We start from the raw sequence: 13,562 nt of genomic DNA, 5'->3' as shown, positions 1-13,562 counted from the left end.
CAGACATGGAAGTGATTTCTCATGTTCAGGGTCCTGACAATCTGTTCTCCTCCGTGGTCAGCCCAGAGCCAGGGGTTTGGAGTAGGTCCATAATTTCTTTTAGAATAAGGTTTTAGGCAGAGCTGTTAACATTCATCAGCCAATGTCTATATTGTGGAAAAGTTACAGACTGGTAGAAATCCAAAGCAGTGAATTGCTACCAAGGCACTGCTATACAGCACTGTACAAACCAGAGAGTTTTTTATTGGCTTGCTTCCAGGCACGGTCCAGCTGTGGCAGTACTCTACTGGTGAGCACCAAGTATTTGCAATTAACAACAGCTGGGGCACAAAAATGAGCTGCCAGGGCTCTTCACTGCATCCAGATCATGGCTTGCATATGCTTATACTTCAATGGGCCCTCTTCTCTGTCACTGCTTTATTTCATCTACCTTAGATGCTCGCCTTCTTCTGGTGAAATCAATGAACTTCTAACAGCGCCTGTTAGCAGCTGTGATTGATAAGAGCTTGAAGAGAATAGCTCAACCCTGAATATCTAACTTGTAGATGCCTGAAATACATCAGGAGAATCCCACTTTTGATCTTCCTTTCTTTCTTTGTCATTAGGCCCAAAATTCTTTTCCCTAACCAGAATCTTTGGGCTCAGGCAGAGCTCATCTGAGTCAAAACCTGCATATAAGATGTCAGATTAGATAATTAAACAGACTTAAGGTCTGTAAAACAAGTACTCATCACACTCAGTGGCATGAAATGATGCTAGATCATCTAGGATCCTATGGCCTTCTTCACTTATCCCCAGTATAGTGTAGGCTGAGCAAGGCAAAGGGCTCTGGTTATCTGGGTTTGAGCAGAATTTCTCCTCTTTAATTTTTTTCTGGTTCTTTTGTGCCTGTCACAAGGGTATCAGGGCATTTTGGTTGAATATCTTTCTAGTGCAAGAGGGAAATGGGTTACTACATGTTAAGTAGTTGTGGAAACTTTGGAATAATACAATCCAAACCTCCAGTGACTCTCTGTACTTATCTGGATTGTTTACTAAGACCTTGTGCTTGAGAGTAATTTGAAATTGTGCAGCCAAAATTTTCAGAATGGAGCTCCTTTTTCTTCACTGTAACCATCTGAGATAGGCATCTCATAGAATCATAGAATCATAGAATCATAGAATAGTTAGGGTTGGAAAGGACCTTAAGATCATCTAGTTCCAACCCCCCTGCCATGGGCAGGGACACCTTACGCTAAATCATATCACCCAAGGCCTCGTCCAACATGGTCTTGAACACTGCCAGGGATGGAGCATTCACAACCTCCCTGGGCAACCCATTCCAGTGCCTCACCAACCTAACAAGAAAGAATTTCCTCCTTATATCCAATCTAAACTTCCCCTGTTTAAGTTTTAACTCGTTACCCCTTGTCCTATCACTACAGTCTCTAATGAAGAGTCCCTCTCCAGCATCCCTATAGGCCCCCTTCAGATATCTAAGCAAAATATCTAGGTTCCCTCCATAGAAGCCAGACTGGACTTTTTCAACATTCAAATTTATTAACCCCATTTTAAGAAATGTATCTGTTATTTAAAATAGGTGGCATCTGACATCACACAGGAGCTTGTACCAAAATTATGCTGAAAAGGGAGTTGTCTCTATGGAATTGTCTCTATGAACCCGAAGACAATTTGCCAGCTCTATGCAGTCTTTTGAGCAGATACCTAAGAGGCAATCACCACTTGCTAAATTGGAAGTAAATCACAATAAGCTTACAAAAGTTCTCATGGCTTGCTAAAGCACTGATCCATAGCTAGGATGGTGAGTCAGGGGCAAATCCCATAAAACTCAAAATGAAAGATTCCCTACTGACTCCCACAAGCTTGCAATACTGTCTCTTGTATTCACTAAATTTCAGTTATTTTTGCCTGGGGCCTCCTCAAGAATCACTACTCAAATTTCTCTGTGCTTGAAAGGCTCAGAAAGAAAGCACTGAAAGGGAAAGGGGCCCACCATGGGCTTGGTTTAGCCTGCCAGGTTTCTGCCCACTTCAGAAACCTTCAAGTATGTGAGCACAGGAGGGAAATCGCTCTCTAAAAGTATTTTTACTGAGATGCAATGTAGACCAATAATAATGGTGATGACAATGGAAACGTGTAGCACCTGGAAGGAATGAAACCAAGGGAAAAAACAGTTTGGATTGAGAAAGATGAGAAGGTGTTCGGGGGTTGAAAGCATATGGTGGCCACCTTCAGTTGCCCTCATGCCTGATCTTGGAGGCTTAGGCACATGCATGTGCAGCAGTGCCCCACGTCATTCTCAAGGAAACAACGTGGGCCAAATTCTCAATGAGATCTAACATACTGACAGGTTTCAAAGTAGGCAAAGATCTCCATCCCCCCACCTCTTACTAAAATATAACATGATAGTTTCTTGTAGGCTGGATATGACCTGTGTACACTACACGGGATATCCAGACAGGCTTTCTTGGAACCAGACAAACACTTTAGTAGCTGGATGCCTTTAGTATGTGCCAGGATATCATCTACTCAAATACCCCTAGAAATAATGCCCACACTGAGTACTGTACTGCCCTGTGTGGGTGGCTTGGGGACAGCACTGTACCACCATCTATCTCATGCACTGTTGATATAGCTGTGTTGTCCTGGTGTAAAGAGGTGAAACAGATTGGTGAACGGCATTGAAGACACCTTCTCCTGTTGTCTCTGTACCAGAGGTAAGGGGTTCTTCAATATGTTGAGATTCAAATGAAGTTTGTGCTGGGGTATCCTAACCTTGGCCAGGCAAATGGCTTTTCCTAGCAAGAAAATGCCCTGCTGTGGTGTGATTCCCACAGGTCTACACTGCACAGGACCTCACACTACCAGCCAGCTATGAGGTTATCTGTCTCTCACGCCAGAAGAGATGTGTGCCCATGAGCTCATAAGCTGGTTCCCTCACACATTCAGATAAAATACTTCTTTTGCACACTCAAAATCTCCCTCAAGTGGGCAAACACCTTAGCTTTCTTGTTCACAAAGAAGCTTTTTTGCAGACAAAACCCTTCACCCCTACACACACTCCATCTCTTCTTACCGAAGTCAGGGACCTAGCTAAATTCCTCTCTCTGACACATGCAAAATATGCTTCGTTCTCCAAAGGTATGCTCAAAACCTCTCAACACGTTTACCCCACGAACAAAATCCTTTCTACCACAAAGTGACTCTTCTTTTTCATTCCCCAAAGGCTTTCTCACACATATATTCACTATTAACTCATATACATTTTTCCCAGGTCCAAGCTCACCATGAAATAATCATTTCAGTCACTTCAGCCCAGAATAAACTCTTCAGCAAAGCATCAAAAACTGCTCTGACAATACAACCGAGCAGGGCATTTTATGTTGAAATGGGATTTTTCCCAATGAAAGTCAATCCATCTCCCCCAAGAGATGTTTGCTTCTCTTCCCCCAGACTTCAAGCTTCCTCCTGATTCCTGCTCAGCCTGATTCACGCTGCAGTGGAGGCTCAGACATGTACCCTTGCATGTCTGCCATCACAATGTGACATACTCAATGCCTGGGAGCTGAACAGACACATTGGCAGGATCTCATCTTTACTGGTGCTGCACAAAGCCTGTGTATTTCCCTCGTGGCTGCTCCCATCCCAGGTGAAGAAGAAAAAAAAAAGGGAAGAAGCTTTTATTTTTTTACTGTGCTTGCAGATGTTCAGAAGACTGCAGGACTTTTCATGGAGAACAGTTTTCACATGGCTTTAAGATCACAGTATTCCACAAAAATAAATGATGACTGTTTTTTCCCCAGGCACCTGTATTACAGCATGCTGCTACAATAAGCATATCAAGTGACAGCATGGGAAAATATGGTCATTAAGGATAACTCTGTACGGTAAGCTGTGTCCTTTCCAGGTCCTCACATATGCCAGCTATCTTTTCTGTACCCAGTACTCACTGGATTTTGAGCACACGTCATCTTAGCTAACTTTAGCTGCTGAAATTGGCACCCAAATAACTCTCTCAACTCTCTTTATCAGCAGAGCAGCATCTCCCAAGGGTGATACAATCCATCCTCATATAGGTGTTTAGCACAGCTGCAAGGGATAAAACTCTCTAGAGTTGATTATAGGTGATTTGCTTAAGGTCAGCGGTCATTTTTTTCAGTGGTTAAAGTTAGATGACCCAGTCACACTTTCTGTGTCCATACCAATGAAAGATCCATCCTGTTTTCCATCAGCCTTAATGGTTTTCAGGAGAGCAGAATATATTTCTGGCAAAATGTGTCACCCTGCTACAAGACAGCATTCAGATGGGAATGAATTAGAAATATGGAAAAGACAATTTCTCTCTACAAAATCTCTTCAAGACAATCTATTTCCCAAAGTAAAGAGGTTCAGGGCCCATTGCAGAGAAACAGTTTCTTAAAGACTTCTTCATGGACTCGGACAAAGTCTTACAGAAAAGCAAACAAACCAAAAAATAAAACAACCCATAACTCTTTTCTATGAGTTGCAAACAATATTCAATTGCACCCAATCTACTTTGAAAATTTTTAAGTATTGGATCAAATCCCATATGTGTGACTAGCATTAAAACTTTAGTATAACTGCATTTACTGAAGGGATGTATCCCAGATTTAAGCCACTATAAATGACATCCCAATAGAACCCAAATACACCCTGAGACCATGAAACAGCTAGAAAAAGACAATGGGAAAATCTAAAATTATTCTGGAGTGTAAAATAAGGCTCTTAAACCGTCATCATGGCAACAGACATACCAGAAAAATTGAAACAAGAAGTGTTTTTCTCTACCACAGAAATATCTTAGTTTTGAGACTTTAAAAAATTTTAAAATTCAAAATTCAAAATTGTGCAATAAAGTCTGAGAATAAATATCGATAATTTGAGACATTCCAATCAAAAGATGCATTTTGATCATTTTTAACATTTTGTTTTGATACAAGGTTATTTTCCTCAGAATTTTTTTAACTACAGATTATCGTTGGCCTAAAATCAAGAACCAATTTTATCCTGGAATGTAGAAATCAGATGTTTGGAGAATTTTAAAACTCTTTAAAGCCTTTTTTTTTTTTTTTCAAATGTTGTAGAATGACCTACTGAGGTATTCTGATATACACTAGATGGCCTGAGCTCCATCACAACTAGGTTTATGTAGCAAGAAGCAGCATACTGCCAGACCCAGTCCTGTGCACAAATAGCTTCAATTTTGACAGAAGCATTCTTGATGAAAAACATTTAATTGAAAAATTCCCAGGAAAACTTCTCAAACTTCTCTAGAGAATGTCATTTCCCCTTGCTATGGGACCCAAACTATGCATCTACCAATGCTTTCCCTAGTCCAATTTTGTATATAGTAGATAATGGAATATTCTCTGCAAAGATGAAGGGATATTAAAATGGGATATTGAATTGATTTATTTATTTTTAAGGAACCCAAAATATATTTTTTGGCAATTTAAAAACATTATGAGTCCATAATTGCAAATTGGGCTAGAGGAAAAATGTAAGAATTTGCATGAACGCATGTGCAGAGTAAGTTTAAAATAAAAATGCAGAAATTAATTGGTTTCAAATCCTACTTGGATGGAAATGTGTTTGATGATCCTGATATTGTGTTGACTACAATGAGGAGTGTCTATTTTTTGAGCAGTACCAGTTTGGGATTTTTTCGTTTATATTCTTTTAATTATAACTCATGTTTCTACTGGACTTAGCTGCCCTTCATACCACAGTGTCACACTATCCCAGAAGAATATTACCACAATGTCATGGTATCCTGGTTGAAGCCATCTGTGCCCTGAAAGAGAAGTTATTGCAATTTCCCCCTCCTCCTTTTACAGTGCAAGAATGTTAAGTACAGAGAGCTGGATCCTACCACGTACCACTTACTCAAGGTCACAGTGCAAGTTCTCAGAGTATGGCACTAAGTCTGTGGGCATTACTTTAAAAATTAGCCCAAAACCAAATCCCTTGTAATTTGAGTTCTTCTTGATATAGTTACAAATGATTGCTTTATTTCTCTAGCATTTGAACTGAAAGATTTGCAAGGTCTTTATGATTCAAGGCAGAAAATCCTCCACTTTCAGTGCTTCCTTTGTTAGAAATCCCCAGCTGAAGGAGTCACTCCCATGTGAAAGAAGCAAATGGTTTCAGCAGCCCATGATTTACAAGCCACCCATGAGACTTGCTGTGGTGTACTCAGGCAGCACACTGAAAAGACAGGGTAATTTACTCCCTTTCTCACATAGTTCCTATGTTTTCTTGAGGAGGAAATCACTTTCTGACCTAAGAAGAGAAGGTCCTGGAGACACTCATCCCTCATGTCAGCTTTGAGGAGCTGGTGCCATGGATGGCAGTGGAGTTCTGTCCATTTTCCTCTTTAGCATTATCTAGTCTTGTTTCATGTCCTGTGGCTCACCATAAACACAGATGATAGCCAGGACTCCCCTGTTGATTACTCAGTTTCTTGTAAGAAACAAGAAAGAATCTGAAGAATCTGGTTGCTTTAATCGACAAAATAATGCTGATCTACACCCAGCCATTGTCAGGTTCAAATCCCCATGAGAAAAAAAACGAGGAAACTCTGCAAAGCTCCTCTTCTTTTCCCAAAGGACAATTTCCAAAGGACAATGCCTTGCAAAGATATCCAACTACACCTTGCAGTATCCACCTATCATGGGGTATTTACTGTGCTAACAATATGGGAAAGCTGTCTCTAAAGATTCTTGTGGGGATCTCTAACATTGCTTGTGTATGTGTGTTGTGCAGAAAGATCAAAGGGGAGCTAGTCATTGTCAGATCTTTATTTGCTTACTCCATTTTTGTAAGTCAAGAGGTCACTCTTGAATAGTCCATTTCATGGTCATTTTCACAGGACTATAAAATTTCTTTCTCCTTATCATTTCCTGAAGCAAATGTTTTTCAAAGTAAAGGTCACTCTCAGATATCTGCTGAAGAGTAAATTTCCATGGAAAAAAGCATTTGAAAGAGAAAGATCTCCAACACCATTTCAGTGGAATTACCTACTTCACAGTTTTAAAACCTTGAGTATTTCCTAGACATTGGTAGTTCCCTGTCAATGGGGTTGTTCAATGAAAGCGCAATTTGATGCCAGTTAGGCAGCTCAGGATTAGAGTATTCTTAAATCCTCCCAAATTCTCTCAAAACCTGCTTCTGAAATGGCCCTGCAAACAATCTTTTCCTTACATATTTGAGGAAGACTTCAGCAAATCCTGCTAAGATCAGCAACAACTCTTTCCAGCAGAGACTTCTCTAAAGGAGAAGGAGAAGGCTCATGCCATTTGAAGGAATCCTTGGTGCAGAACCTGAATGCAGCAGTTCAGTCAGGAAAGCTGGATTTTTTCCCAAGTTTCTCTCTGCCTTCCAAGATACACATAAGCACACAGTTCCTTTGCCATTCAGTTGGGCTTTTCTGGAAAACATCAGGAGGTGTCACTGGCTTACTTTAAGGAAGCTTCGGGCTGGTGATATCTACCAAAATGATGCATTCCAGGCAGAGAGAAATTAATTCAACCCATGCTCCAAGCCTGCTCCAAGCCCACTCCAAGCTTACAATCTAGCCTTGGCCACTGGTTAGTCAGTGGTCAGCCTCAAATATAGTCAAATCTTCCTGGCACCTATCTGCATTGTTGCCAGCAGAGGAGCAACAAGCTTCCCACTGAGGTCAGTAAAGCTTGCATGCAATAAAATCTGCTACTTTGGGGATAAGATGGAATGAATAGGTCTGAACACCGTCAGATAAAATAAGATTCTCTTTGAGTGTCTTTATTTAGCTGATCCCCTAATACTTCGCTCCAACTCTTACTTCACCTGTAGCAATTGCCTTTGCTGATCACATTCTGCTCAAAACCAAGAGCTACTTCTGGAGAATGTCATCTCACAGCATTGAACATACCACTGCCAAAACCACCACCAACCCAAGCCCCACCAGCCTGCTTCCTCCCATGCCAGGTTAAAAGATACATACTTTGATAGAAGCTGGGTTAAATTCAGCTTCTTTGGGGGGTTCTGGCTCTGCTGGTTTAGGTGCTGGTTTGGGTTCTTCCTTCTTAGGTTCTGCCTTCTTAGGTTCGGGCTTCTTTGGAGCCATGTTGGTTTGCTGGTGAGCTGCTTTAGAAAGGGAGAGAAGGAGACAGACAGACAGACAGGAAAGATATGGCTGCTGCAGGATAAATCACCAGCTCACACAGGTCTTTATCCCTGTCCAGTCTCTTGAAGTCACACATTATGTCACTCTCAGACCTGTCACATGCCAGAGATTACAATAGGGCCACAGCTATAAAAGGACAAGACATTTACTCATCTATTTTAGAGCTATGGGATATGGTATTGTTACGAATTGACACTTAAATGGAAAGAGAGTTTGGGCTTTTTAGGGCTGAGGCTGGCACTGGGTCAAAAATTTCTAGTTGTGTGTGCATGCATGTACATGTACGAGGGGGGAGGCTGGGTTATGGCTCAGGTCCCATCAATGGGTTTTGTCCTCCCCACAGCTGCACCAACAATTACCTTCCTACTTCACTTACAGAGCATCTCACTTTCAGTCAGGACTGCACCCCTGGCCTTTGTTGTGCTGCAGTTCATTAAATGACAAGCACAGATCTATATTTAGATGTGAGGGATAGACCTATGTAGGAGATTGACCACCGACATATCATCTAGCGCAAGGAAGAGTTCACACCTCAGATCACACACTGGTGTTCTCCTGGGGATGTACAAAGAATCTGTAATACTTAGAATGCATCTAACAAGGAGGGAAATATACACACACACATGCATGGTGTGGGACACGGTCTGGGATAGTACTGTGTGTCTGCAAGTACATCCTCATGGCTGAGGTTTTCCAGACCATTTTAGGGACTTGAATTCCAAATTCCCATTAAAATAACTAAGATAAGGGTATCCCTTTGAAGCTTGTCTAATCCCACCACTACTTTGATTTAAATAACCTCCCTTCAAAGCAAATTGAACTTAACAGTTTTCAGATCTGCATTTGCTTATCTCCATTTTCTAAATCAGGAGATCACACTTCCACATTGCCTAGATTTTTTTTTTATTTTTTCCCCATAGAATGGTTTGGGTTGGAAGGGACCTTAAAACTCATCCAGTTGCAACCCCCTGTTAATACCTGAAGGCTATTGTATAAAGATAACCACTCCAGCTCAGGAAATCCATGAGGAATGCATTTCTGGAATGTATTTTGAGGATGTATATTCCTTTTCATATGATATCCGTTATATGAAAAAGAATATAACTTTTTCAGACTGGTTTGGGTTGGAAGGGACCTTAAAGGCCATCCAATTTCAACCCACCTGCCACAGGCAGGGACACCTTCCACTAGACCAGGTTGCTCCAAGCTCTGTCCAGCCTGGCCTTGAACACTGCCAGGGATGGGGCAGCCACAGCTTCTCTGGGCAACCTGTGCCAGGGCCTCACCACCCTGCCAGTAAAACAATTTCTTCCTAACATCCCTTCTCTACTACCAGTTTTGACCAGAACTGAGTTTCCTCAATGTGGGCTAAGAACAACCTGGTCTAGTGGGGTTGGAACTGGACAACCCTTCTAACTCAAAACCTTTCTATGGTTGTACATGTCTCCATGAGGAGCTGTGCAGAGATTTGTCTACTCACTCTGCTTAGACCAGACTCTAGTTCTGACAACTGTCTTCAGTTCACAAAAGCCACCAGACCTGCTCTGATGGAGCCCACCAGATCAAACTCATGTTTGTATGGTCACATGGGGAAGAAGTTTCTGACAACAACTTTCCAATATATTGATCTACTCACTATAACAAGTGCAAACAGGGGAGAAGTTCAGCTACATTTGGTCTCTGTGTTGTAGGCTGGGATTTGTTTGCATTGGAGGTGTGACAGTGATGCACTAGATGATCCTACCTGGCCTTCAACTGCCATAGGGTCTGTGCCAAAACTTCATACTCGCCAGTCCCATACATATCTCAGATACCATAAGGTATCAGAAATAGCTCCAGAAACACTTATGTAGGCAAATTAACCCCATCCCCTGTGAATTATTAAACTAAATTACAGGACACCCACAGAATTCTGGAGAGGCCTTTGGAGGCAGAGGTATCTCAAATGAGTGAAGCCATAGACACCTACAGTTGAGAGATGCATCACCCTCACACCGAATATATGGGCTAGATCTCTGTTAACTGCGATGGGAGAAGAGCCACAGAGTTCACATAAATATATTTACATTGCAGACACCTAAATTAAGTGGCATGAGCCATACCTGGGCTGAATTCTGTCTTCTGAGATTACTTTCAAATTGCAAAGCTCTGGAGTAGAGGTTTTCTGCAGGTTTCGAGTTCTCATTCGGCCATTTTCTGTTCAAGGCAAACAACAACAAAGTGTGGAAAGATGTACCCTGCTGATCAGAATAAGTGATCCCTGCAGACTTTGTAAGCTGTAGATATTTCTGCTAAGAAATAACAGAAATCATGCACTGGTTTTGCTGCACTGATTTCTGCATTGAAATGTGTCATGGCTGGAGAGCTGTAAGAGTTTTCTACAGACCCAAAGAAATACCAGGGAGTAATTTCACCATATTCTCCCACTACAGACTTCTTGAATGACATTGCAAGAGCCAGGGTAGACCCAGGAAATTCTAAGTTTAAATTCAAAGTGTGAATCTGTAATGCAAATTAGTGTGCTCTCTGAGAGAAGCCATAACCACAAAGACAACATCCGAGCAGGCACAAGCACATGCGTGTGTTTTACATGACATTTTAAAAATCCACCAGGTCTTATTCCTGAACTGAAAACAGCACTGGAAAATACCAGGCAATTAAGATGCCAGCAGCAGTTCAACAGCAGCTTGGGATCTTGTCCGCTCCACCTCTGTGAGATAAGAAGAGACCATAATAACAGGGAGAGTCATATTTCACTTTGTCTTCCGAATTCCACAATCAGCATGGTTGCAGGGTTTGTTGTTAGGTTTCCCCACACTTCAGCTATTCTCTAATAAAAATACATTAAAGAAATAACAGTAAAAAACAACCCAGAAAGGTATCTGGAAGCTCGCCTCTATCGATTCTCAGCCAAAATCCAGTGGTCATACTGTCATACAAAGATTATATCAATATGGTTTTTTATATATTCAAGATAAGGTATATTCACAGTACAGCTGGCATGACACAGAGATGATCCTTTGCACTTCTGTCAAAATCAAAACTGTTGCCACTTCTTGTAAATTGTCAGCTCTGCATGGAGGGGAGGTTTCTGGCAATGACAAAAAAATCCCAGTTAAATGCTTTGGGATTTTATTCAATTTCTTACCTCTCTGTTCCTCTTCTGTACCCCTGGCACATCGGCTTCTGACTTCTGTTTAGTTTACTTCTGTAGACCAAACAATAACCAAAATACCCCAACAGATCAGCCATTTCACACAGCTTCTGGTGGGTGGTTCTTCACTTTTCTTTTTCATCAGTATGCAATATAGATGGCAGTCAACAGCTCCATCTATGCAATTACTACATATATGTATGATTATCTTTATTCAAATATACAATGTCAAGGCAAACAGGGAGGTACATCATGGATTTTAAGTACCTGCAGGGCTGGCTAACCACTGCTGGGTGGGTGTCTTGAATCAATTCCATGGATTAAAGATATTCCAGTGCCCGGTAAACCATTGCAAACAGCCAAATGAAGGCAGTTAATCTTGCCCTAAATCCCCCATTTGTCTCTTCCATGAGAATCCTTAGAGTCCCAGCAGCTGCAAAAAAATCCTGACCAAATATCCCTCTTCCTATTAATAGGTTTTGAAAGGCAGGGAACAGCGGGGGGAGTCCTTCATTTTTCAGTTGTGTTCACAGCAGATGTTAGCAGCAGATCTCAGTCCCAAAAAGCTATCCCAATGTCCTACATGGGAGGCTGGGTTAACTGTGAATTTTCTAAAATTCTCTTGGTCATCAGGGTATGATGAGCTTCTCCTGAGAGATGGACCAGGTTAATCTTCAAAGAGAACGGAGCTCATCAGGACATTTTCCAGAGAAAAAAAAAATTAAATACTTTAGGAATCAGAAAAATAGAATATAAATGAAAACAAAATATTCTGGCCAAATCTGAATTGTTTCAATTTAGGAATACTGCCAGACTGCCTTATGATTCTCTGGTCTTTGATAAGTCTGTCTGTCATATGGAATGGAATGCCGGAATGTCTGCTGGAATCACAGAACATCCCAGTTTGGAAAGGACCTCAAAAGATCATCTGGTTCAAGAAATGGAGCCTAGATAAATTCATCTAGCAGTCTTACTCCATTTACTGCAATTTACCATACTCCTCCTTGGACCAAGTGGAGGAGTTGGTATAGAGAATGAGAATTGTCTCTTTCCGATGATAATAAAGACCTGAGAAAAGTTGAGAATTTTCATGAAATTTTGTTGTGAGATATTTGAATTGAACAATTTGGTGCCAAAAAATATCACTTTTCAGATACTTGAATTCTCAACAGAATAACACCCTTCTCCCCCAAGCAGGCTGGGGTTTTATTTTTCTCTTAAAAATAAAATTAATCTTTGAGTTTAAACTTTAATTCTCTCCTCAGAATAAACTGCTGATGGAAACTGTCCAGACATCTTTAAATGAGAGGCTGAGAGCACGTCAAAGATGTTTCTCTCTCCATCTAAATGTGGTTGAGCAACTTTCCCCAATAAGGAATGATGTCCTTAGAGTTCTGAGATGGCCACAGCTTGAGTGTCTTCCCCACAGAACAGAGAAAAAGTGTTTTTAGAAGATTTGTAACCAGAAGACAATTTATTTTTCTGCCTTTTCAGTTCCTAGCACAGCAGATGTCAGCTGTTGGATGAAGAAAGCAATCTGCAAACCACATCTGCTTATATCCTACTCAACCTCTGTACTTTATATAATCAAGTTATAAACAGAAAGTCAGATATTTTCAAATGTCGGTGGCATTTCAAAGATAGTTAATGAAAAAAAAATATAAAACCAGACGGGGCTTCTCTCCCTATTTTTTGTCAGCTATACAGCTCATCAGTTTATCCATCCACGTCTTAACACCTGAGTGGTTCAAACAAGACAAGAAGACACTGGAAGAAAGAACAGAAGAGGCTGTATTTGCATGGAGGGAGAAGGATGTGGTAGGCCATCTGTGAGGGGGTTTATCTGCTGTGAGCAAAGGTGGAGGAAGACAGAGAGGTAAAAATAAGAATTTTCTTAAAGATTACTGTTACTGCTCCCAGTTTCCATAGGGTGAATTGTTCACATCTCCCTATAGGAACATCAGCTGTGAAGGAAAGCAAATGCCTGCCTTTGGAGCAACACTTCGGCTGCTATAAATCAGAGAGTTCTACTAACTTCAAGGGAACTATGTTGATTTATGCCAGCTGTGGAAATGGACCAGAATAGTAGATAGTCTGGCAGTAACCATCTTAGTTTCTAACTGGGATCAGGAGAACACATGTTTGTTGCTCATCTGGGTGGGGGGGGAAAGGGGGGGGAAGTGGGGCGGGGGGGAGAAGAAGGCAAAAAAAAGCTGTATC

The 13,562-nt window shown here is 41.2% G+C and overlaps 1 protein-coding gene across 2 annotated transcripts in view; it reads right to left on the bottom strand.

Moving 5' to 3' along the window:
* MYL3 (myosin light chain 3) overlaps window positions 1-8,238 on the bottom strand; it is a 36,637-nt gene extending 28,399 nt beyond the window's left edge. The window contains exon 1 of one of the 2 annotated variants that reach the window (XM_061474330.1): window positions 8,006-8,238. In XM_061474330.1, coding sequence (XP_061330314.1) covers window positions 8,006-8,128 — 123 coding nt within the window. In that variant the 5' untranslated portion in view covers window positions 8,129-8,238. The remainder of the gene's footprint in view (window positions 1-8,005) is intronic. The other variant, XM_061474329.1, reaches the window with a different exon arrangement.
* Window positions 8,239-13,562: the final 5,324 nt, after the last annotated feature.

This window comes from Pezoporus flaviventris, unplaced genomic scaffold (assembly GCF_033815535.1).
Source record: "Pezoporus flaviventris isolate CSIRO_AGI_PZ_B2104156 unplaced genomic scaffold, CSIRO_AGI_Pfla_v1 ptg000079l, whole genome shotgun sequence".
NCBI classification, from domain to species: Eukaryota; Metazoa; Chordata; class Aves; order Psittaciformes; family Psittacidae; genus Pezoporus; species Pezoporus flaviventris.
Note: the sequence above shows the minus strand (reverse complement) of the source record. Positions and strands in the feature narration are given on the sequence as shown.